The sequence below is a fragment of the Clytia hemisphaerica genome, unplaced genomic scaffold (genome assembly GCF_902728285.1).
Source record: "Clytia hemisphaerica strain Z4C2 unplaced genomic scaffold, Clytia hemisphaerica genome assembly, whole genome shotgun sequence".
Classification (NCBI taxonomy): domain Eukaryota; kingdom Metazoa; phylum Cnidaria; class Hydrozoa; order Leptothecata; family Clytiidae; genus Clytia; species Clytia hemisphaerica.
The window spans coordinates 2,296,431-2,322,024 of record NW_027103974.1 but is presented as its reverse complement, the minus strand read 5'-3'; the positions used below and the strand labels follow the sequence as shown (position 1 = coordinate 2,322,024).

The 25,594-nt window shown below is 36.2% G+C and overlaps 2 protein-coding genes across 2 annotated transcripts; both read right to left on the bottom strand.

Annotated features, from left to right (window-relative positions):
* Window positions 1–2,966: 2,966 nt before the first annotated feature.
* Window positions 2,967–6,217, bottom strand: LOC136810710 (uncharacterized). The gene is made up of 4 exons (XM_067067303.1): window positions 5,825–6,217; window positions 5,272–5,467; window positions 4,525–4,690; window positions 2,967–3,151 (listed from the first exon to the last, which is right to left on the bottom strand). Exons 1-4 carry the CDS (start codon window positions 5,901–5,903, stop codon window positions 3,065–3,067), a joined length of 528 nt encoding a protein of 175 aa, XP_066923404.1. The 5' UTR covers window positions 5,904–6,217; the 3' UTR covers window positions 2,967–3,064.
* Window positions 6,218–8,780: 2,563 nt separating this feature from the next.
* Window positions 8,781–18,649, bottom strand: LOC136810709 (uncharacterized). The gene is made up of 9 exons (XM_067067302.1): window positions 18,286–18,649; window positions 17,404–17,570; window positions 16,219–16,408; window positions 14,827–14,952; window positions 13,614–13,791; window positions 12,118–12,519; window positions 11,176–11,700; window positions 10,152–10,251; window positions 8,781–9,245 (listed from the first exon to the last, which is right to left on the bottom strand). Exons 1-9 carry the CDS (start codon window positions 18,601–18,603, stop codon window positions 8,930–8,932), a joined length of 2,322 nt encoding a protein of 773 aa, XP_066923403.1. The 5' UTR covers window positions 18,604–18,649; the 3' UTR covers window positions 8,781–8,929.
* Between the last annotated feature and the right edge of the window lie 6,945 nt (window positions 18,650–25,594).

Below are 25,594 nucleotides of genomic sequence, written 5' to 3'. Positions count from 1 at the left end.
GCCTCTAGCACCAAAGAACATATTTGGAAAATTTGAGAGAGTTTGAATAATCCCATAATGAGATATCTTTGTTAAGAGACTTTTTGGGGCTCTTTTTTGTTAATTATGCACATAATTAGTGACGTCATCAACTTTTTTTGAAAAAATTGTTTTTTTCTGAAATATTTTATTGGTATACAACTTTGCGCCAAAGTATTTTGAAAAATTCCAATTATTTGACAAAAAATTGTCAATTACCAGGACTCCACCTCAAATCTTAAATCTTAAATCTACTATGACAAATCTTGCGTCCCCAAGAAATGTAACCAGCGAGGGAGACCTATGAGAACACACGACTCTGAACTGGTAGTAATCTTTGGGAACGATGGTGTTCACGGTCTGCAGAGTAACATTAGACATTAAGCAGTGGAATAGTTTGCCTTCAAAAGTAGTCAACTCATCCTCAGTGGAAGAATTTAAAGAGACCCTTAGTGTAGACTGGAAAGATAAAAAGTTTGAATATGATTGAAAGTGTCACTATTGTTGCATACATGTCTATATTTATAACAATGTAATAATTAACCCAAAATGTATGAGTGATTCTTAGAGGCCCATGTGCCCGCCACGGTGGCCTGCGAATTTGTAAAACTATATTATTATTAAACTGCAATGAAATACTGCTAGAATCTGTTTCAAGCTTCCTGGGATATCTATTCTTGGTACTCTGATATTCAAAGGGAAGTTATAATCTCCGACGGTGAAGGGACATTCGAATTGTGGTTGGGATCGACCAAGTATTTGTGTAGAATTGGCTCAACGTGTTTTAACAAGACATAAAGTGTATAAAGAATCTTTCAAGGGTATTTTTACAAATTTTGCCACTTTCCAGGGGGTATCCACACATTTTCAATAATTTTTTCTGCATTGAAAAGGTTCCCCCCTGTATGGTTTTTTAAAGGAACAGCCCAATTATTTTGATTTTTCCAAAATTTATCCAAATTTGTCATTCGATTCTATAACTCTGATCTTTCTGTAGTTTAATGAGGATTCTGGGTCTAATGAATTTCTAATGTCCGGGTATGTTCCGTATACATGTATTATTTCAAAGAATTGTAAATAATATCCGCGACAATCTTACGATGTAAATGTTTATAGTTGCTATGTAAACCATGGCATCTTCGTACTTATTATTTGTGTTGATATTTTGTGAGAGTAGGGGGCACAAATATTTTATAGCTGATTAAATACTCACACTCAAAGTTTACCAAAAGTTTTATTCGCATGAATTTCATACCTGTCCCTGAAAAGGATTGCAAAAGATTTGACCTAGAATTCCCGAGTTATTTTTTACCGAGTTTTTCTTGAACTTTTTCCAAAGTTATTTGAAGTGTGACGACGCGAATTTTACTGGCGATTTGCACATTTATTTCGCCGCTGTGCTTGGTGTTTCTCTATTGGATATTGTGCAGTGTAAGACTTTCGCGTATGGTAGGAGTAAAAGTTGTTTATTTAAAAAACAGCCTTTGCGGCTTCGGTGCAGCGGTGAAATAAATGTGCAAAACGCCGACCCACTCAATTTGGGTGGCCCCCACACTTGTTCCTTGGATGAATTTCTTTTCTTTTTTTTAATTTCCAAATATTTTGATTTTTGGGGCCTGGAGATCGGTTTTTCACAAAAACAGGCTTAAACTTTCGGACAGCCAGTAGACTTCAAATTTGGCACACTTGTTCCTTGGGCGAATTTCTGGGGGTATTTTTTTCATTTTTCAAATATTTTGATTTAAAGGGGTCTTTTTCGCCAAACGAGTCCAAAACTTGGAGGCAGCCTAGAGACTTCAAAAATGGTCTGATTTGGCTGAAATTTGGCACCCTTCTTCCTTGGGCTTATATCTAGGGGGATCTTTTTCAGTTTTCAGACCATTTTTTTTCACAACAGTTTTTTCAACTAAAACTTGATACTAAATTTTGATTGTAAAGTTGTCCAAACAAACTGCAGATAGTTTTTAATAGTCATTTTTCATTTACTTCTGTTTACTTATTTGAGTTTACCCTTCCCACACAATACACAATATTGTTGTTTAAGATATGTCACCTAACCATATTGAATGCAACCTGTTCACATATTTTGCTCAAATTTTCTCAAATTCTGCTCAAATTCTACGAATTAGCGGATTTTTGAAAAATTAAATTTCTAATGTTACCCATCTACGTGTTTTTTTATAAGAACATCCAAAGTTTCTGAAGCCTTCTGATGTTCTTAGCATGTTCTTATTTTGACCATTTTATGAATATTTTTGACCATTTTCCTAAGAAATAGGGTGTTCTTGATTCCACAAAGCCTTAAAATGCTCTTAATGTTCTTAACATTTTGGCCAGCGAAGCCTTATATGTTCTTACATAGTTTGTTCTTATAAAAATAACGCGTAGCCTGTAAAAGATGACCTTGAAAATTTTATATTCCGTTATTTAAAAGCAAAGAAACTTTTCAATTCAGTTTTGAATTGAAACACTCAACCCTTGTCCCTTTCCGGACAAGAGAAAATATTATTTTGCACGACGTTTCGCGCATGCAAAATTGTTTTAGTGGGTATGGCGCCTCAATTAGACCTATTTTACTCAAAATCTCCTGCTCTTTCCAATGGTAGGTGAACGAGATATATCTCGAGATTTCATCGTTTGAAATATGGTCTTTAGTATGGGTCACCTAGTACCCACACGTCCGGAAAGGGTTAAAATAATAGCTGCTCTTTGGGTTTATGTAGAATTCCCTTTTTAAGTTACTTTGAAAAAGAGATGTGCCTGATATTTTTTGTCTTTTTCAAAGATTTTCCTCTTATTTTCCCTAACCATCTCTTTTTTTATGGGGGACTTTCCACCTGCACCATCATGGAAAGAACAACTTAATGGAGAAAAGTACAAAATGGTACCCTGAAAAATGATGACGTCATCAAAAGGGCATTTTTAGAGACATAACTTAGGCAAAATAGTTTAACATTGGGTTGTTATAAGTATTGAAAATAATTTCATCTTGTAACTGTACTTAAAAAAATAGACTTCGATTTAAAAAATTACACGAAAAAATTATTTAAAATTGTACTCTGACGTCTTCAAGTTTGAAACATCCAGTTTTTCGACCATTGTCGTAGAATTCCGCGGTCAATCTGTATGTACCCTGAGAAGAAGAAATACAAATCAATTTCAAATACTTAGCTTTTTTGGTACGGGATTCAACTCTCTATACATCCCTCTCATTAACAGACTACCGGTAAGGGTAAAAAAAAAAAACTCGATGGCCAATTTTTCCAGTGGGTGGTTTACCCAATCTGTGACAAAGGGGGTGTTTTTTTTAATGTAAACCTCTGTAATTCGAATCTTTTGGGACATCCCTTTTATGGGAGAATTCTGGGTTCTTTAAAGATCAAATTAGGAAGAGGGTCGACCGTAGTCGAAACAGAGCATTAATCCAGGGATCGCAAAAAGGTCCAATAGAACGCTTACGAATAAAAGGTTTAAATTGTCGTATCAAGGCACCATCGATCCCAGGGCGAACGTTATTGACGTTTTTATTTGAATGTTATTTGATGAGACTGCGTGACGACAATCGAGATTACCAGAGTCAAAATTTGTCCAATTTCTAGTACTGACTTGATGTTATTAGCGAGATTATGTATCTGGAATTCTCTACGGCTACAGCTAAAGTGGCGAGGGAAATGGCGAGTAAGGCAAGTAATGGCGGGTGAAAGCAAGTTCGATATTTGACGTACGACATTATGTCGACTTTGCTTATACGGTGTTTTGGTGTTTTTCCCGTACAGAGCAAAGTAGACAACGACATGTCGCCTTTGTTGACGACCCGTACAGGCAGCCCCGCAACCGTAGCTGTAGAATATCTCCGATACATAATCTCGCTATTAACCCTTTCCGTACCACTGTCGGATATATTCGACACGCGCATTTTATCTATATTTCCCAGTGTTGGATATATCCGATATGCATTAAATCTCTCTCTAAGCTCCAAATTGAAAATTTTCCATAAATGAAAACAAGGGTCTTATCTATCAACCCAAGGAACAAGTATGCCAAATACCAAGCTGGTCTGACCATTTTTGGCGTTTCCAGACTGTCTAAGATAAAGCATCATTTTGGCGCTAAATGCTGGTCCCAGTAGTGCCAATATTTCTGGGAAAAATTTGTCGGATATATCCGACGTTGGCAAAATAGGAAACACATGAAAATCTATTTTTGATTATAATTTTTCTCGGCAATAGAATTGTCATCTTTTTAAAAGTCGTGGCAAATAGGTTGACGTGCTAAAGTAAGGATCGACACGGAAAGGGTTAATCAGATACTTATTATTATCTCTCGCTAACTCGAAGTCGAACGGGGAATCTTATTTGATCAAATTACAGAAAGATTCAGATTATAGAAAACATTTTACGAGGATTTGACGGGACTAAGAATAAGTTCGAACTATAGAAAGATTCGAATAATAGCGGTTCGAATTAGCGAGAGTTCACTGTAGGAGAAAAGTTAACATAAACTTACTGCTCCTAAGACTTTGATGGCTCCTGGGATATCGAGTTTTGGTACTTTGATATTCAAAGGGAAGTTATAATCTCCGACGGTGAAGGGACATTCGAAGTGTGGTTTGGGTGCGAGCAAGAATTTGTTGACGACATCATTCAATTGTGCGCAGTTGACTCTTCGGTCACTGAAAAATTGAAATCATCATTAGAATATTTCTAAGGAATAATCAGTCCCCGAGTCCCCGATTTTGCCCCTACCTGCTCTCTAATCGCGAGCAGATTTGCTATATCAATAAAGACAGTCTTTTAAAGTCCTGGACGACCTTCTTCGCGTAAAATATCAACTACTCTTGCTGTATCGTCAGTGAGATCGGAGGGTGTTTTAATTGCATTAAGCTTTTCGATTCAACTATTATTAAATTGGGCTAATGATTTGATGTTAGGTTCAAACTATCGAAATAATCCAGTTGAGTCTCTATAAGGCTTAAGAGGCAGTGTTAAGTGGAGGGATGAGTGAATGGCGCGATGGCCAAGTAGTCAAAGGTGTCAGCGTTTCAAACCAGGGATTCGCGGTTCGAATCCCCGTTCCTTCCAATGTTCCGTTCAGCTCATAGATAGCTGAGCCGGCTGGCCGTGGACCCTGTGAAAATAATCGAATAACTGCCTAGATTTACTGGGCTATCCACGTTGAAGATCGACTCCAAGAGACATTCTAATTGTAAAGGTTCGAGACTGTACTGTATTTTATGAAAACGGAAATTCTCACCAGAAGCCTCCAGTTAATCCGCAAATATTTTGATGACCGAACCATCCCAAACTTCTTTCGATCTTTAATTTGACTTGAAGGCTGGTTGAAGTGAAGGCCCTGCTTACACGTGCATGGAATGGGACGCTTAAGGTGAAACCTTCCTGAACTTTGATTGTTGATGGAACACCAATGGCTAAAAATCTAGCGTGTGATCCTGAAAGAAAACGAATATATTTTACTTTAGATATAGCTCAGTGTTCATACTTCTTTCCTCTTGGACGGATTTCCGTCTCGGCGAAGTTTAAACAGAGGCTTTTCCGCCTTAGAATTTAGCAAAATATTGGACTGGAGTCGTTTATAATGCGTGTAATACAGTAGTATTAGCGTTATACGATAATACGATTATTGTTACGGGATTTAGTTTGTATAAACTAAAACTGTTCCCTCCATTACTTTTCTACCACGTCTGAATTAGTCGTCTAGAATTTATGAAAAGGTCTATACTGTTAGTTTTCGAAGCAATACCAACTAAAAGTTAAATTATTCAAGGAAAAGCACAATAATCGCTTACCTCCACAGTCAGAGAACTTAGCAGCGTAGGAGCAAGCTACAAGAGTTGCCAACAAAGCGATCAAACCTAAACGAGCCATGTTTTCTTCTTATGTATTTCCTTGAGGTTTTGGCTATGCTCAGTGGCTCTTTATATACCCTTTAGCCCCTACTTCTTCATTAGTTCATTCAGGGGGTAATGTCATGCTTTTGAATCAAAATGTGAACGATCTTGTCTCATTTCTTTATACTTTTGATGATTCACAAAGTCCATTTTTGGTGATAGAAGTTTGTAAAATGACTTTCGAAGGTGAAATGCCCAATTTCTACGCCCTTTCAAAGTTCCCTCACAAACATCTCTCTTCGTACGAGTATGGTATATAAACCCCTTATTTTAGTCTTATTTGAAAAAGTTGACCCCCTGAAATTGTTCGTGTAGTTAATGATTCGTGGGAATTGTTTGAGTTCTTGTTTATTAATCTCACATTTCTGATCTTCAAATCAATTAAATTTTCATTGCACCATATCACCCACAGTGTATCTGTGTAAGCAGTTGAATCAATACTAAAAGCAAGTATAGTTAATATTAATGTCGAAACAAAATACACACTTTTTTTGAAAGAATACACTCTTATTCTTTTATGCCTTTTATGAGAACTAGCAAATTTTTTATGAGGCTCAGTTTTTCTTATTTTTTGGTCCTTTTTGCCTCAAATTGTTCTTATACTCTTCTGATTTTTAGGGAAAATTTGGGTTATTTTTACATAGATAATTATTTAACTTTTTGACCTTCATTTAATTTGCCCGAAATTCGGTCATTACAGTCTGTGGGTTATTCTTAAATTGTTCTCAATTTTTCGCATTTTGAGCCTCTTTGTTCTTATAGAATTGTTCTAATAAAAAAGAGTGTAGTTTTATCGAGGCTCAATTTCGTCCAAACGAAGAATTATTCGAGGTCAAGTTTTTGAAATGGCCGATAAGTTAATGCCCCATAAACCCTTGTAAACCTTTGCACGATTTGTTTATAAGGACATTCAAAATTTTTGAAGCCTTCCTATGTTCTTAACTTTTTGAGTTTTAACATGTCCATATTTTCACCATTTTGTGAGTATTTTTGTTCATTTTCCTAAAAAATCAGGTTTTTTTGAGTCCGTGAAGCCTTAAAATGTTTTAAATTTGTTTTTAATATTTTGGTCATCGAAACCTTATGTTCTTATCTATTTTTTGTCTTATTAAAAAACCTTTAACGAAGAAAGTAAGTAAGTTAGGAACCTCTGAAGCACATCTTTTGAATCTAAAAATCATAATGATTTGCAAAGAATAAAAAAAAATCGGTTGGGACAAATTTTCCCGAAAACTTGTTATTCGAGGATTAGCCATAATTTTACGCCAAACCTTTACCTATCGACTTATGCTCTTATCTATTTTTTCTTATAAAAAAACGTTACTGTAAGAACTACTTTCTCTATATCTCAAAAAGATTTTTCAATTTTTAAAACTCAAGAATATTAACGGCTTTTTATGACAAGAATAATACGCGTTTCATTTTCTGCATTTTATTATCATGCCTTTTTAGAATAGATAGCCATTTCGTCACCTTATCCACTAGTCTGAATCGCAGAACTCTACAAAACCCCTGGTAGTATAGGTCTGCTTAATGAACTACCAACTGCTTTCCGGTTCGGTTTTTTTTAATTCGATGTATTTTACAGAATCTTGGCGAGTTAATAATTAGATTGACGTTAATGTGCGCGCAAAAACGATCGTTTCGAACGTTTTTCAATAGAATGAGAATGTTTACATTCGAAATTGGAATCCCAAAAAACTGAAGAAAAGTTTTGTTTGTTTTAACATTTAACAAGGGAATAACAACACTCCCTTTTGTAGAATGATAAAGAAGTAATGTCAGAAATATTCAATATAACCCCCAAAATGTACCCCAATCTGCAACATATCTGTAGAACTGACAAAACAATTATCTGGAGCCAAAGTGATCAACGAATCCAGTGTTGTAAAAATTTATACACTCCAAATACAGTCCAAATTCAAGCATCAAAATGTAGTTTTATGAAGCAAAATTTTGTTGGTGCACAGAAGATACATCAGGGCACTTAAATTCAATAAATCTATTTTCTAATCTTTTACAAAATCACCACATTAAACAAGAAAGGAGGAAGAAAAAGAAGCAAACTTCCTTCCCCCTACTTTTTTTTCGAACTCCAAATATATTTTCTAATCTATGATTTGGTGCCTCACAGAAAATTTAAACATTAGGCGAATGATAAAAAATGTTTTGTTTCCGGGGTCGGCCGGAAAATAATTTTTTTTTGCTATTTTTGATAATTTATGGTTCATTGAAATAGAGTTTAAGAATAACTTTTATGTATAAACACAGCATAAATTATGCCCTAAATTACAACAAGTACGGACTACTAACGAACGAAAGTTTGCAGCCGGGTCAGAAAAAAAATTTTTTTCACCCGGCCGGTTTCCGGAAACAAGAAATTTTTTTTGTTTCGCCTTACGTAATGTTATATTTGTAGACACTCGCCAGCTAAAAATGTCTTTAGCCGTATATCGGCTAAAGGCGGGGAATCTCTGGACAAAGGAAATAAGGAGCACGAATCTGTTAGTGGATGCCAGCAGCCTACTTATCCACTCGACCACTCAGGATGTATTATTTGGTGAACAATGATTAATATTACCATATTTTTATTTGCCATGATCTGTATAATTTTATTTACCCTGTGTCAAGGTATTAACTTCTTAAACAACTGATTTTAGATCATTTCCAACATGTAGGAGCCGATCACTCATCGACATTTTCAGGGGACTCTTTAGTGGGACTGCAGCAAACGGGCTGTAAACCCTGCTAGTGCCTGTAAAATTAGAATTTCCATCTGGGGGGTTAGGACAGAATCTGCTTACAAACTATGTTGCATTTTTAAGATATAATGAAATCAAATGAGTTGTCTTGGTTTTTAAATGAAAAAATGATTATTTAAAAAAGTTAAGGGTAAATTACATTGATAAATTATCTATCTGTCTAAAAACAATTTTCTGATCTTTTTTCAAATTAACTTGGCCGAAAGTCAAGTTTTCAATCTGTTCTCGGTGTTCCTTAAGTTTATGCGAAAATTATATCTGTCGGTACAGTTTTTGCCTTCGTTGAAGTTGTTGTTTCCCGAGTTTGTAGTGTCGTTCGCCGAGTTGTAGTTGTCGTTCGCCGAGTTGTAGTAGTCGTATTTAGTTTCATCGTCGTTGAATCATCTTTCATAGTCGTTCGCCGAGTTGTAGTGGTCGTCGTTCTTATAGTCGCTCCACGACAATTTTCAGTGTTACCGTTTTTCGGCCAATCACAATTACCTATCCTTGGGTTGAAGTATAAAGACGTAGAGCACGGTCTGGGGCCGATTGTAAGTCCACTCGTACAAGTGTAATACCTTTAAGGAAAATCAAGGAGAGTTAATTCTAGTCTTAATAATTTTCTCACAGAACTGCAGATAGTATAAGGAGGGGAGAATACCAGAAGCCTAATTCTTGCCAGTTTTATTTAAACTTCCGTTATTCCCCATCAGCAATACAGTATTTATAGTTTGGAATTTCGCGTTATATTTTCGGCGAAGAAGAAGAGTTTGGCAAAGACTAACCGCAAATAGGATGACGAAGCTAACAGGGATATTTTAATTCACCAGTGACGATTATTTTACCAAGGTTTGTCCTCTGGAATGTATATTGGACTTTTCCAGAAAAAAACTGTATACCCCTTGTTAAGGAGGTCCATCCCTCTGTGGCTGGAAATGCTGTAACCCTCTGGAATTCCAGACAATTTCAGGCTCAAAACCCTCTGGAATTCTGAATTTTAGTAGGATTTTAAAAGCTACCCCTATGGAATTCCAGTTATTTTTGACAGATTTTCGTATCTCCCTATGGAATTCCGCCACATATCACACCTTACCCCCTTGGAAACGAAAATGGAAATGGACCTCCTCAACAGTGGTGTACGGTTTTTTCTGGAATGTATATTTGAGTGTGACATTAAAGAGTGCTCCCTATACTCTCGGGTACCTAATAGCCGGGAGATTTGGAATAAGCAGGGGGGTTGGAAAAAATCTCAAAAATTAATAAGCGGGAAGATTGGAATAAAAATGCCCTGGATGGAAAATTTTCGAAAAGGAGGCTAATACAGCAGAATTAGGGCAAAGGAGGGAACTTTCGAAATAAATTTCCCAAAAATCAATAAGAAGGAGTGGGCTGGATTAAGAATGTCCTGGGTGGAAAATTTTCGAAAAATTAATTAGCGCCCCCCGGCTATTAGGTACCCGAGAGTACATGAGAAGAAACCTTACCTTGAGCACGACTCAGTATCTGCGATATTGCCATCATTGAAAGTAGCATTACACACCTCAGGTCTTGGAAATGGACTCACGTCTGGTGGTAGGTAGGGATCTAAACGAAAAGAGTGATTCATCAGTTACTGTACATCTGGCTAATTCATGATATGCAACACTGGAGAGTCTTCAAAAAAAATTTTAAAAAGCTCAATCCAATACGTCACTTTTTCTATCGTTTAAGTGACGTATTGGGTTGAACTTTTTGAAAAATCTCAGAAGACTCTCCACTGTTGCATATCATGAATATGCACTACAATGAAGGTTTAATTCAGTGTTCAAAAAGTTCCGTCTCACAGAAGTTTAAAAAAGCGAATTTCGTCTCAAGTTATGTAAAAACCAGCCAAATTTGAAGAATCTGGCTGAGGTTGGAGTGTTATTAAACCCCTGTCTGACAGGAGAATCTCTGCTTTGACCACTGTTAATCGAAAACTATATAACTTTGTCTCTACAACGGTTTTTTCAAGATGATTAAATCAATTATTCTACGTTGCGAACTTGCTTTGAACTTGGTGCCATTGGATTCATTTTAATGGTACATTTACCAGAGTTGACAGTTACAGTCGACGCTCTCTAATTCGACGTTCTACTATTCGATGCGCTCCATTATTCGATAATATTGAAAGTCACCGTCAACAAGAAACTCTCATAAAGACACTCTACTATTCGATACGCTCCCTTATTCAATGGAAATCCAACTGTATCTTAAGGGCTACTTACACTACACAATATATTGACAAACAATATATGACAATATCGTTTTCGGACCGTAATGTACGAAGTAAATAACAGGTACTCTATTATGAAAAGAAAGTTTCTTTCTGTAAACAATCCCCCTATATTGTTGGAATATTGCAAATCGAGCTGACAATATATTGACTTTTCAATATATTGCCGGCACTCAGCAATATATTATCAATATATTGCCTGACAACAATATATTGTGTAGTGTATGTAGCCCTTTAATTCTATGGACGTTTACCTTCAGGCGGGTTCTTTTGTAAAGCGTTGAAACAAGTGAATTGATTGGCTGGAACACAATTCAATATATCTGGATGAAAGTGTTGTCCTCTGTCACATGCTTTGAAGATAGCTCTGCGTCTAGTCTCTTCTCCCACACATTCGACGTACGCTTGACAATTTACAGTGTAAGCGAAAAGACCTTCATCTCTGAATTCACAAAACCTATCGGCTAGTATTTCGTTTTCTGTTCGATCATCGATTGGCGTTATGTCGCCAATTCCACCCGTGTCGTCTGTTGTACCGCCATTTCCGCCCATGTCGTCTGTTGTGTTGCCACTTCCGCCCGTGGCGTCTGTTGTGTTGCCACTTCCGCCCGTGGCGTCTGTTGTGCCGCCATTTCCGCCCATGTCGTCTGTTGTGTTGCCACTTCCGCCCGTGGCGTCTGTTGTGTTGCCACTTCCGCCCGTGGCGTCTGTTGTGTTGCCACTTCCGCCCGTTTCGTCTGTTGTGTTGCCACTTCCGCCCATTTCGTCTGTTGTGTTGCCTGAGAAAGGAAGGACAGTTGAAGAATTCTCAGCGTGAGGGTTTGTACGGTCATGTGTATACTTAACAAGAGACTTTAAAAGTAGAGTAGTTCTCTAGTCCATTCTGTTAGTGGCTAAGTCTTAAAGCCGATCTATAACATCTTTCAGTTTGCGTCACAATTAGTTTTATGGCATGAGATGCTAGGCAATTAGATCTCCCTAGCCAGGGTACAGGGCGAAATGCATATACTGCTCTGCCACCCAATCTCCTGAAAGAAGATAGTTGCACAGAAATTGTTCATGAATTTCTTCACACATATAGCAGTTGTATGGCTGATTTTGTAAAACCATTGAAAATAATCACAATAAAACCTTTTCTATTACATACAAAAGCAGTATTCCCAAAGCAGACATATGAAGCAAATGCATATACTAACCTAATGTTCCCTCTGTTGTGCGATTCGTCATCATATCGCCAGATGTCGTTCGGTTGGTCGTCCCTATATCGCCGGATGTCGTTTGATCGGATGATCTAGTTGTAGTAGTTGTTTTACGCACCAAACTATCGGTGGTTGCCTGTCTACCTTTAGTTGTTCGTGGATGTGTTGTCGGGTGTGTAGTGGTCTTTGTTTGCACTGCTGTAGTTAGTTGATTTTGTGTAGTGGTCAGTGGTGTTTTTGAATGATAATAATAATCTCCAGCCTGTGCATCACGTCTCTTTCGCTTTCCTGATTGGGCTGCTTTTTCCTCAACAGCTTTGATAGCCTCTACTCTGTACGAACATTTGAAATTATTGTTGACATTTCGACAGTCAGCATCTTTCTCTTGTGGTTGGCTGACTATAATTGGAATAAAGAAATTTCTCCGACATCTTTCTTTTTGTTATGAAGTACTTTGTCCTCAAGACTGTTCTTTTAAAAGGCTAATAGCTTCTTAGAGCTAAAACTATAAACAGATATAAAATGACCTCCATTTTATTGATGTTTATGCCAACCGATGTTGAACCAACAACACTTGCCTTAACTCGAACCTCTATAACTCGAACAATTTTTATGATCTCTTCAGTTAACATTACCTTATATATAAACCTTAATAAACTCCATAACTCGAAATTTCCTTACCTCAAACAAATTTATATTTTCCTGTGCGCGTTTGAGTTATAGACTCCATCCATCGTACTTTAACTTCAGATGGAGTATCGGCCTTAGAGACTAATAGAGGGGGCGTACGGGGGTCGCAGACACCGAAATACCGACGCATATTTCTTGGATTACCGTCAACACCGATAGCAAAAAAAATACAAAAATCCTTATTTTGCCACCGCATGGCATGTTTGACACCGAAATACCGTAACCTTTTTCTGCAAACACCGAAACGCCGACAGAAAAAGGGTTAATACCGTCACACCGTCAAACCCGTACGCCCCCCTAATAGCTGTTTCCTTCGAGCTAAAATTCAAACTCTAAAACGTTTCAGTAGAAGTTTATGTAGACTGAGTGATGTTGAACCACAATAGAAGAAGATCTCGTCGTAAACCTCTGATCACAGCTCACCTTTTTTCTTGTGAGGGTATCGAAATGGTAAATTGGGCTCTTCCAGAAAATATTTGTACATGGGGGTGGAGGATATAGTGTCCGGGGGTATAGAAAAATCTACATAATTTGCTTTGTCCAGGGGTAGATCTTTTCTGTTTGGGGGTAATTTTGAATATCCAGGGGGTCAACTGATGCTTGTCCAGGGGGTAAGACCTTCTGTCCGGGGGTCAAAAGTCACAATGTCCGGGGGGGGGTAAATTTCCAAAAAATATTATATCCTTAACCCCCATATTCAAATTTTTTCTGGAAAAGCCCATTGCAAGAGGCAACTAGTCTTCTTGATTTTTAATTTATACGAAAAGCGTGTATCCACTGGACAAGATAAAAGGTTACCTTACCTAGATTACGGTTCAAACTGAAAACATAACTTCCGATATCAACAAATGGATTTTCATCTGAGTAATACTCCACGCTTTGAGGGACGTTATGGAATAAATCCAATAGTCGGTCAGTTCCAAATGGAAACTGAAACCGAGGTCTTCCCCTTACTTCATCAGAGTCTCGTGAGAACCCAATCTAAAAAATAAATAATATCGATAAACCAAAAGAAAACAAGACGACTTAAAGTGGAAAATTTCGCCTAATATTTGCACAACGCATGCTAAAATGTCAAGTGAAATCCTAATAAGAAATATATTTAGTCGAATATGAAGTAAGGTTTGGGTCGAGTCATGAAAAATTAACCTGATAACAGCTGTTCATAATTTTCTTACGCGCACGGTAAACCTCTGAAGGCGCTTGAAGGCTCTGAGGAAAACAGTCCTCCTGCGGAAAATTCTACAGCAAGAATCTTGTTGTGCGCCGGAAAGTCAAAAACTGATACGGCGCCCTATTCATAAACACAGTGACGCAACTTTGTTGTCGTTCTAAGTCCTTTTAGACGAGCACGGTCCTTACGACTTCGAGATTGCATGTTCGTCAGATTGTTATGTTTTCACACATCCCTTCAGCGTGGTGTGCAGAAAACATTCACAAGCTCAACTCGACAATTTCAGGGTCAATTATTATATTCAATCAAAGCAGTCATCGATGATGAAAAGAATGACCAGAAGGTTTTAAATAAAAATTATACTCTTAGATTCCAAATAAACGGACCCCCCCCCGTTTGTTAATTTTTCAAAAAATTTTCAACCCTCCCGGACCTTATTAGGACCCCCCCTCCGTTTATCAATCGCTAAGAATATTTTCAGCTGTCAAAGAGAAGGCCCCTTATTTTGCTCTAAAGAGCCTGATTTTAGCCTATTTTTACCTTATTTTTGGGTTTTAGAAGTACAATTTCCAACCCCCCGGCAATTAGGTCCCCCCCCCCGTTTATTAAAATTTGGAAAATTTTCCAACCCCCCCTTTTATTCGAACCCCCCGATTATTTGGAACCTAAGAGTATTCAACCTTCACAATAAGGAACAAGAAATTAAATTTTATTGATCATGTGATCAGTATCGATGGATTAAAAATATCAACCTCAAAATTAGAAACAACCCGACTTCCAGACCATGTTTTATATATTTTCGATTGAGTATGGTCAAAGCATTTGAAGGAACAAAAACCTACCACTGCAATACACTTTTGGGCGCCAACGGTTATCCTGTTGGTATCCAAGGAGCGGTGATAAAACTGCACGAAAGTTTGTCCATTGTATGCGATCAAAAATGTTTGGAAGGTGTTTAATTTCCCTCTCTAAAGGAAGATGACAAAGAAAAAGTATGTTAAGTTAGTCAGTATGTCAGATAGCCCGGGGTCCACGGGCAAAACAGGCAAAAAAATGCCCACGCGGCAATTGGCGGCTACGGTCGAAAAGGTGTACACGACTTATCGCAGTATTTGAAATAGGAGGTTTTAAAAAGCCACTTTTAAAACGCTTGATTTCATGAAAAATGTAGCCTAATTGAAATGAATAATCGCTGATTGATTGTGAGTATGTCATTAACAAAGATTAGCTCTTCACTTGTAAAAAACTGATTATCCGTCCTTAAGGACATGAATTAAAAATGAATTAAAATTTCAATGATCGTTTAATTAACAGAATTCTATTTTCCATTTCAAAATGTTGATTGAGTAGGGATTAAAATCACCGCAGAATATATTCACGTAGGAAGTGTGCTTCAGTACTTCCTCATCCCGAAAGATGACGTCATTTTGATTTTTCATTACGTTTTAAAATGAAGTCTAAGCGATGTCTGTTTTTTTTTCTTTTTATGGCTCGTATCCAGACCGCGGATATGACTTTGTTTCTTGTCTGCCGGATACGTTTTGAAATTGAAATTTTACTTCTATTCTAGTATAAAGTTGATAATTAAGAGTTGAGCCATATTAATTAAACCCACTATAGAAAACCACTCACAAATAGACATGAAAAACTTTTACACGTTTTTTTGTAAAATCATCCTCTTATCATTAACTTTTTGAGCTTCATTCTTATTTTTACCATTTGTGAGTATTTTTTTCCATTTTCTACGAAGTTAGGTCTTCTCGAGTCTTAAAATGTTCTTAACTTGTTCTTAATATTTTGGTCATCGAAGCCTCGTATGTTCTTATATAGTTTGTTCTTATAAAAAACGTGTAACGGTGAATCGATGAAATATTTTGCTCAAGAAGAAAAATAACAATCGATAATAACAAACTTACCGATAAATAACGATAAATAAGGCAAGAATAAAAAAATGTAGTGTTTCCGGAATGCGGGTGAAGGAAAAGAGTTCTCATGCGGCCGGCCGAAAAAACTTTTTTTTTGCTATTTTTGATAACTTAAGATCATTGATATAGAACTTTAAAGATAAATTGTATGTACAAGCAATATGAAGTAAGCCCTGAATACTAATATATCAACTACTAACGAAAGTCTGCGGCCGGGTCAATAAAATTTGTTTTCTCACCCGGCCGGTTTCTGGAAACACTACATTTTTTTATTTTCGCCTAACGATAAATAACAGTAGACACACTTACCGTGAACCTAAGTCCACTTCTCGATCCCGATGATCTCATTTTCAACCAGGTGATCACAATAATCTGTGCTCGACGAATGAAATCGTTTCTTTGTTGAGGTGTGTTTCTTAGTAAACCTCCTTGCGTCAAGTCAGTGTATATAAGATCTCTTGCTCTGTGGCCTCCAGGAAGGACAAAACTATGAACCGTTCTGAAAGAGTAAAGAAATGGGGTTAACACTTGGGTCACCCATTGAGTTTAAAGCCCCAAAGGGTCTAGAGATGAATCTTCAACCTTTCTCAAACAAGAAAAAGTGAAGCCTTAAGATTTGTGCCACATTTAGAATGACAGATCTAGCGTTTGTGTGAAAGCTACCAGGGTCACGCCTTTAGCATGGGAATTATATGACTTCATTTCCCATCCAGGAGTCTTGTGTCTAGCCCTTCGGGCTTAGAAGTCAATGGCCACCATCCTAGTTATATACAACGAATTCATGTCATGCCAATTAACCAGAGATCAGTTACTTACATCCTACACCCCATTACTTTTTTCTGGAAAGGCCCAATGCAAAGTATTCAGATCTTTTACCTTTTTTATATTTCATAATTCTAATTCTATGTCTAATCCTTAAGATGGCAAACTTAAATTTTTTTTATTGCTATTCTGGGTGAAGGTGTTACCCCTTTCTAGACTAGGGTCTACTTTTGACTGAGCAGTGAAGTAGACTAGAGGATATCGCTATTTTGAATTTTTTTTAATGCCGTATTTTATATTAATTAATAATTATATAAAAACAAAACAAGAAAACATTCTAAAAACACGTCCAACTTTAGAAAAAAAATTTCCAATCTATCATGGTTTTCTGTTTGTTTTCCTAAAAAAAAAGGACTGGATCTAGTAGTATGGATTTGATACTTGCTCAAGCAAAACTACCAAACTACGCCGGGCCCATACCAGCGCCATCAAGTCTATTTAATGCATGCCCCCCAAGGCTACCCCTTTTCTAGAGTCGATATTTAACATGGACGACCCAGTAATTTAGAACTTTTCTCGATTTTTTTCACAGGCTCCACGGCCAGGTGGCTTAGCTATTTATTAACTGAACGAAACATTGGAAGGAACGGGGATTTGAACTGGGGATCGTTGGTTTCAGGCGCTGACGCCTTGACCATTCGGCCACCGCCACTGAAATTCTAACACACTTACCCTTGAATGTATCTCATCCAGTATGGAGCGATGTAATTTCCAACAAATCTGAAAATGGTTATCCTCCTACCAGCAATGGTTCGCATGATACTATTAAGAGGGCATGTCATTCTTGATGCTTGTTGAGTCGATTCAACTCCGATTGAGAAAAAACCATTGTAATGTACCTGGAAATGATTAAAACCGTTAGTAAAGGGACCCTTGATAAGTTTTATCGATTAACTGAAAATCGATTTATTTGAAAACTGCAGGAGATTCGAAGGGCAAATTTTTTTGTCAATTCTACACCCTATTAGGGGCATAATATCAAAAATTTGCCCTGATCTAAGGGGCGCCCTACGAAGTGACACAATTCACTACCTCGGACGGTGGTCTATTACTTGATGTAAGTAAGTAAAGTAAGTAAGTTTGCGACCGCAGTTGAGGGCGATCCGAAGGCTCTCTTTTCTCTATCTGTCTGCCCGAAAGTAGGGGAGAGTGCCACTCCCTTCCCTGGATTTCTCCACTTACCCTTGATAAATTGATTTACCCATGCTTGAATTACATCAAGAATGTCAATGGCAGTCGACAATCAAATTATAGGAGTTACTTTTAGTCCTTAGGGGCGATAAACCTCAGAAAGGTGTGTCAACGGAGTTTAGTTTCATTGGGATAATCATAAATGAACGGCGAGACGTTTCATTGACTGCATACTTGTCTGGTGTGAAGTTTATTTATCTAAAGTTATGTAAATCACTTACAGGCCCGGCGGAACAACCGCTCAAAGGCGGGGAGGCTGAAGTCTCTCCAGTCTCCCCGCTTCCACCGGACCTGACTTCATTGACTGCAAACTTGCCTGGTGTGAAGTTTGTCATTTATCTAAAGTTATGTAAAGTCACTTACCTTAATTAAGCTTTGAATAAATCCATCATTATTCCTTACAAAAGGCTGACCAAAGAATTGTAAATTGTTCAAAATTCCTCTTTGATTCTGTTCAACAATCTCGTGAATATTTTTGGAAATCCCATTCCCAACAAAGTCTTCGTTTTCAGCTTCAACACGTCCATCTTCAAATTTATCGCCTGCAAATTCGATCATTGTTCCAAATTTGTTTTCATCACCCCCTCTGGTGTTCAATTGGACCAAATCTGGTACAGCGTTTGTTTTCAAGATTATCACTGATATTATCAGGAAATGTTTCCAGGTAACCAGTATTGTCATTTTTTAAGTTTTTCGTTTTTCGTTTTTCGTTTTTTTACAGATGAAGCTTTTTGAATACCTGTGTACCAAAATATTAAGATAAATTACAATCCCCTCAAATAAAGTCAACTTCTGTCGAATATGTCTCCCCAAAAAACCCTATCAATTTAGTTCTCGACTTTAAACAGGAATCTCTCGATAAAACAAATCTTCTATATCTCTTGGTGTAACAAATCTACATACAAACTACATAGAAGCAAAGACAAACAGGAAGAAAATTAGAAGTCATTGTAACGCAGAATGTCACTATCCGTGACATTTAAATGACTTTTCTGCTTAGTGGTATTTTCTTTACCTTTATAGCCTGTTTGCCTCCTCTCCCTCTCTGATTACGTAATTCATTAAGGAAATTGATTTTTTGTATTCGTGGTATTTTAATGACATTGCTTATTTTTTTTGAAACTGTAATTTTTTTTAGTCATTAATTAGTATCATTTCGTATGGTTTTCGTTAATTTCCTTTATTTTTTGATGACTAACCTTAATTGAAGTCAGCTGCCAAACATTTCAGTTATCCATCCCACTTGTTTTGAAACTTTGGGTTTTCCTTAATTTCGTTGTTCGCCTTGTTTGTTTCATAAACAACAAAACTTGCCTTGCCTTCATTTTAAAATGTTCTTTGAAACCATCAATTTTTGAGAGGGTTTTTCAAAACCGTTTATTTTAGAAAAAAAATTTTCAAAATCATCTTCCAAACTATCGATTCTACAAGAAGGTTCAATCAAAAACATAAAATTTCACTGAAGGATTTTCCAAACCATCAACTTTACTGAAGGGTTTTCCAAACCATCAACTTTACTGAAGGGTTTTCCAAACCATCAATTTCACTAGAAAGATCTTCAAAACCATCAATTCCACTAGAAAGATCTTCAAAGCCATCAATTACACTAGAAAGATCTCCAAAACTATAATTTTCACTGAAAGATATTCAAAACCATCAACTTCACTAGAAAGTTTTCCGAAACCATCAATTCCAATGAAGAATCTTCCAAACCATTAATTCTACAAGAAGGATCTTCAAAACCATCAATTTCACAAAAAAGATCTTCAAAACCATCAATTCCACTGAAGGATCTTCCAAACCACCGATTTCACTAGAAAGATCTCCAAAACCATCAATTTCACTGAAAGATCTTCAAAACCATCAATTTCATTAGAACGACCTTCAAAGCCATCAATTACACTAGAAAGATCTCCAAAACTATAATTTTCACTGAAAGATATTCAAAACCATCAACTTCACTAGAAAGTTTTCCAAAACCATCAATTCCACTGAAGAATCTTCCAAACCATTAATTCTACAAGAAGGATCTTCAAAACCATCAATTCCACTGAAAGATATTAAAAACCATCAATTTCACTAGAAAGATCTTTCAAACCATCAATTCCACTGAAGGATCTTCCAAACCACCGATTTCACTAGAAAGATCTCCAAAACCATCAATTTCACTGAAAGATCTTCAAAACCATCAATTTCATTAGAACGACCTTCAAAGCCATCAATTACACTAGAAAGATCTCCAAAACTATAATTTTCACTGAAAGATATTCAAAACCATCAACTTCACTAGAAAGTTTTCCAAAACCATCAATTCCACTGAAGAATCTTCCAAACCATTAATTCTACAAGAAGGATCTTTAAAACCATCAATTTCACAAAAAAGATCTTCAAAACCTTAAGATGCAATTCATCAATTTATTAAGATTGTCAAAAGCTGAGGAAGTTTTATTTATACTCAGTGAACATGAGGCGATTTCTGCCAAAATAAAGAAAATAAATCTAACCCCGGATGTAATATTGGTTACATAATCTTTCTCATTGTTTTGTACTTTTTTTCGAAGAATCAAATCGGATCCAATCAAAACATGTTGTTTGCATACAATCCCAGAATAGTTTTTGTTATAAAAGAAAACCAATCTATAGATACATTATCTACTTCAGAGGATAGTTCAGGGTTACTAAAGGGCTACATACACTACACAATATATTGTCGAGCAATATATTGACGATATATTGCTAAAAGCCGGCAATATATTGAAAAGATATTCGCAATATATTGTCAGCTCGATTTGCAATATTCCAACAAATATAGGAAGGGGAATTGTTTACAGAAAGAAAATTCCTTTTGATTCCTTTTGACTAGTTGTTTATTTCGTACATGACGGTCCGCAAGCCACATTGTCGAATATTGTTCGTCAATAATTGTGTAGTCTAAATAGCCCTTATGATATCACTTCGCCTTACCAGGATATACCTTACAAACGATGCTAATGCGATTCAAATCCCTTGATATACGTTGTCTGATGTTTTAAAATCTGTGAAAAGTGTCGTCGGAAACGGGTAGTTTGATTTTAGGGTTACGCTGTTCCTATGTTTATTCATTCTACTATAGAAGATGGTTCAGGGTGTTACTAAGATATCACTTTGCCTTACCAGGATATACCTTACAAACGATGCTAATGTCCTTGATATACGGTGCCTGGTGTTTTAAATATGTGAAAGGTGTTGTCGGAAACGGGTTGTTTGATTTTAGGGATACGCTGTTCCTATGTTTACTCATTTTCTCATTTTCTCGACATAGTGACTTGTTGTTGTTTATTTTTTTCTTCTTCCGTTCAATTATCGTCTGTCCGATATCCTTGGATGATCACGGATTACTTTTAATGCTGTAGCAACCGGGAGGGGGGGGGGTAATCATTTTTTTAAACATGATTTCTTAATGACGACTTTTCAAAACATTAGAAAATATGAATTTTTTGCTTGAATTCATTGATTTTTGGTATAATCCCCTCCTCGGCCCAAACCATGATAGGCCCCTGATGTGTTACTATCAATATCAAAATGCCACCTACGGCACTGACTTTGCTAAGACTTTTTATAATATTTTGTAACACTGTTGAAGCAGATCACTTGTTCATATTGGGCGCATCTTTGGGGATGCTAAACAAACCCAGGCTGTGAGATACAAATAATAGCAACCATGGCCAATACCCACACATATGAAAATTTCAAGTCATAAGTTCCGAAAGTTCATTAGCTGGTACTTAGACTACACAATATATTGACGAACAATACTCGACAATACTTGGTACCTTCGCAGTATGAATTATAAAGGGCACACTACACAATATATTGTCAGGCAATATATTGACGAAATATTGCTGAGTGCCGGCAATATATTGAAAAGGTGTCCGCAATATATTGCCACCTCCATTTGCAATATTCCAACAATAAAGGGTGATTACTCACAGGAAAGAAAATTCCTGTATGACAATTCTAAGTACGACAATACGGTTTCTGGACCGTAATGTACGAAGTAAACAACAGGAATTTTCTTTCTGTAAACAATCCCCCTTTATTGTTGAAATATTACAAATGGAGGTGACAATATATTATTATAATGTAACAAAGTTCTAGGCGCACGAGGGCCTCTGGAACTGATCGTGAATATACAACGTATTCTACAATTGTCTTGTGTTGAATCTTTTCGGGTGTTTACTCCATGCAGTGTTGAGTCTTTCTTTGAAGACTTTGACTGTCTTTGCTTCAGCGACATCTTTTGGCAATTTATTCCAGGTTGGTATAGTTCGATAAAAGAAGGAATTCGTTTGTACACCACGGAGTCCATCGCTTCCAAAGTTTGGAATCATCTCAAAGTTGTGCCTTCTGTTTGGTCGCGTTCGACGGGCTATCTTGTTTGGGATGGTATCTTTTTCGTAATAGTTGATGTGCTTGTAAACTTGGACCAAAATCTTCTTTCGGAAAAGCTGCCAAAGCTCCTCGGTTGACTTAGAATTAGCCATCTCGGGAAATTGCTTGTACCAATCATCAGAGTTGAGATCTTGTTTCATTGCTTCAAAGTCTGCGTCCTCGTACTTGTATCTTTCTGATTTAGGTTTCAATACAGCATCACATTTGATACTGAAGGTCAAGCAACTATGATCGCTTAAACACAAAGGACACCATTGCGGACACCATTTCAATATATTGCCGGCAATCAGCAATATATCGTCAATATATTGCCTGACAATATATTGTGTAGTGTATGTAGCCCTTTCATATTGCGAAGGTACAAACAAAACAATTTTGATTTTTCAACCTTCACCAGACACAAGATTAAGTCGAATTGGGAAAAGTTGTTATCGACTCCAACTGGAAAAATAACTCTCACAATTGGTCAAAATTAGCTTTGAAAATACTACCTCCAACTTTAGTTGTTAAAAACTACCTTTACAAATTTGCTTCATGACTTTTATACAATTCTAATTATGTGGGCACTTTTCTACGTACCATGGTGCTATAAGCCAAACAATTAGTCAGAGATTTGGTAGTGGCTTAACTTTAATGAAAAACACGCTCGAATAAGCCTTTAAGCTTTGTTTTAAGCCCCAGGAAACAAGGATCGAAAGCAAACAACAAATTTCAATATCCTCATAGGTTTTTTGTAGGTATGGAAATTTGAAAGTTTTGCTTATTCAATTAATTAAAACCACTTTCAAATTATTAGCATGCAATTAAATATGGCCAAAAAATTTGCTTATTTTAAGACCCAGGAAACAAGGATTGAAGGATACTAAGCAAATCAATACCAACAAATTTCGATATTCTCCTATTTTTTTGGGCATTATTTCATTGCATGCACTTTCACATTATTAGCATGTACAATGAAAATATGCCTGAAAAAATTTTGAACGTTTGAATTTCAAACTAACAAAATATACAATATGTGGTTTTAATTTCAAATCTTTTTTTTTTTGCGAATTATGGCTGCCTTTTGATATTCACACCCTATATTCTTGTCAATTCGCAGAAATCTCACCCTCAAAATATTCCTAAGATATTCTTAAGATATTCTTAAGATATTCTTAACATTCAGTTAACAAAAAGCGTGTGCAGTAAGAATACCTGCTTGCTTAAAACTTTGCTTCTCATGAATGAAAACATGTACATGTTTTTTCTTTTATAAGCATAACGTTTATAAGCATATGCAGGCTCAGTTTTTGGTATCTAAAAAATGGCTCTATTGTTTGAGAACAATAGAATGCTAAGCATAATGCGAGCCTGATGTAGGGGCAGACACTTGCTTATAAAAAAAAACATGTAGCGAAGTTAGTTCGAGCATTTTTATCATCTTTCATGATAAGCTAGTAATTAGTCAGTAATTATTTGGTTGTAGTTTAAGTTAAAGGTTTTACAAACGCTTTACATAAGAGTTCCCGTTTCATATCAGGCACATATTTTATATCGAGACAGTGTCTTCCTATTGTTATGTTTTGCTGATATAAGCAAAAAATGTTCTTCCTTTCCTTTTTCTGACCAATCTTGCTCCACATTCTTGTCAATACAATGCAAAAAAGCTTGTAAATTAAAATTGATGAGTAAGCAAACGGTATAACTCTTATTTAAAACCAAAACTTTTAATGGAAACATTGTGTAGATAACCTGTAAGATGTATTTTAAGCCTCCTTTCAGCCGTTGAAGGAAACAAGTGTACTAAGAAAATTAATGCTAAAAATTTTCGATACACTCCTATAGGGGTATTTGTAGGTAAAAAGCCCGGGGAGCCCTTGGACTAGAGAGACTGAATTTTGCTGAAAAGGTGACCCTTAGAGAGACTTTTTTGAAAAGTTTTCTTCAATTTTTGGAAAAATACCCTACCCTTAGAGAGATTTTTTTACAATTTGTTCACTCTACAGTATATGGCCCCCAAAACGAGGACGGCCCCCAAAACGGAGGTCATCATCAAAATGAGTACTCTCACTTGTAGATTTATCAAAATTAAACGACTTTTGTTTATTTTGAAAGAATGATGGTTATACTTAAAAATGAACATGTTTTTGATGGTTTGAGACGGATTCAAAATAACGTATTTGCGTCTGAGAGAAATATTTTAACACCAAAATTAGATAAAAATTGCATATAACTCACTCTAGCTACTTGGATATTGAAAATAAGTTATGAAAATGGGGTATAGGAAACTTTCTACACCTAATGCCGTTCAGAAAATGCAGTTATATCTGTGACTTTAGACGATGGGTAAAAGATATAGCATCTTAAAGGTCAACCAGTATTTTGGGGCCCTAGAATCAGCATTGATAAAACCGAAAATTCTAAATATGAGAAACAGCAAAAAATCTTGGAATTCCATTCCTACCAGCTTGAAATAATAGTTTATAAAAAAAAAATTAATATTACATATAAAAATTTTCGCTGAATCAGCAAAAACGGCAAATTCTGTCATTTTTTTGCAAAATATAGGAGAAAAATACTTTTAAAGCTTAATATTTTCAGTTTCAGTTAAGCTGTTTTTCTAAAATTTTCACAGCATATTCCATACATGAATGGAACTATATTCAAAAGAAATTGGTTTTCAGAAACTTGATTAAGACGTTGTTAAATCAAAATTGTCATTTTGAAAATTTTTAAATTTTCAGTTTGGACTTTGCATCATCGAAAATCTTGAAATATTTTATAAAAATCATAAATTTTACATGCATTGGGTCGTAAATTTAATGGAAAACACAAATATGTTTATAGTTTCTCCCCCTTTTACCACTGGGCTTAATAATTTGATTTTAACTACACCTCTGTTTTGGGGGCCCCAAACTTGCATTTTGACAACCAGGGGTATACTGTAAAAATTTTGTCAAAAAGATTTATGCCTAAAACCCTCTAAATCACATTGCCAAACTATGGTCAAAATTTTGTATTCATATCTTAAAGATATCTCTAGAAATAGCTAAAATTGCAAACCTCCGTTTTGGGGGCCCTTAGAAAAAAGCTACCTATCTTTAAGCGATTGAAAAATACTGTTGAAATTGAAAATTTTGAAAAAGAACTTCCGGGAAAGAAAGTAGAGATGTTAAAGTTTATCATGCAGCAAAAATTTTTGTAAAACCTCTTTTCCTCTAGATTTGAGAGAAGTTTTAAATTTGATCGACGTTTTGGGGGC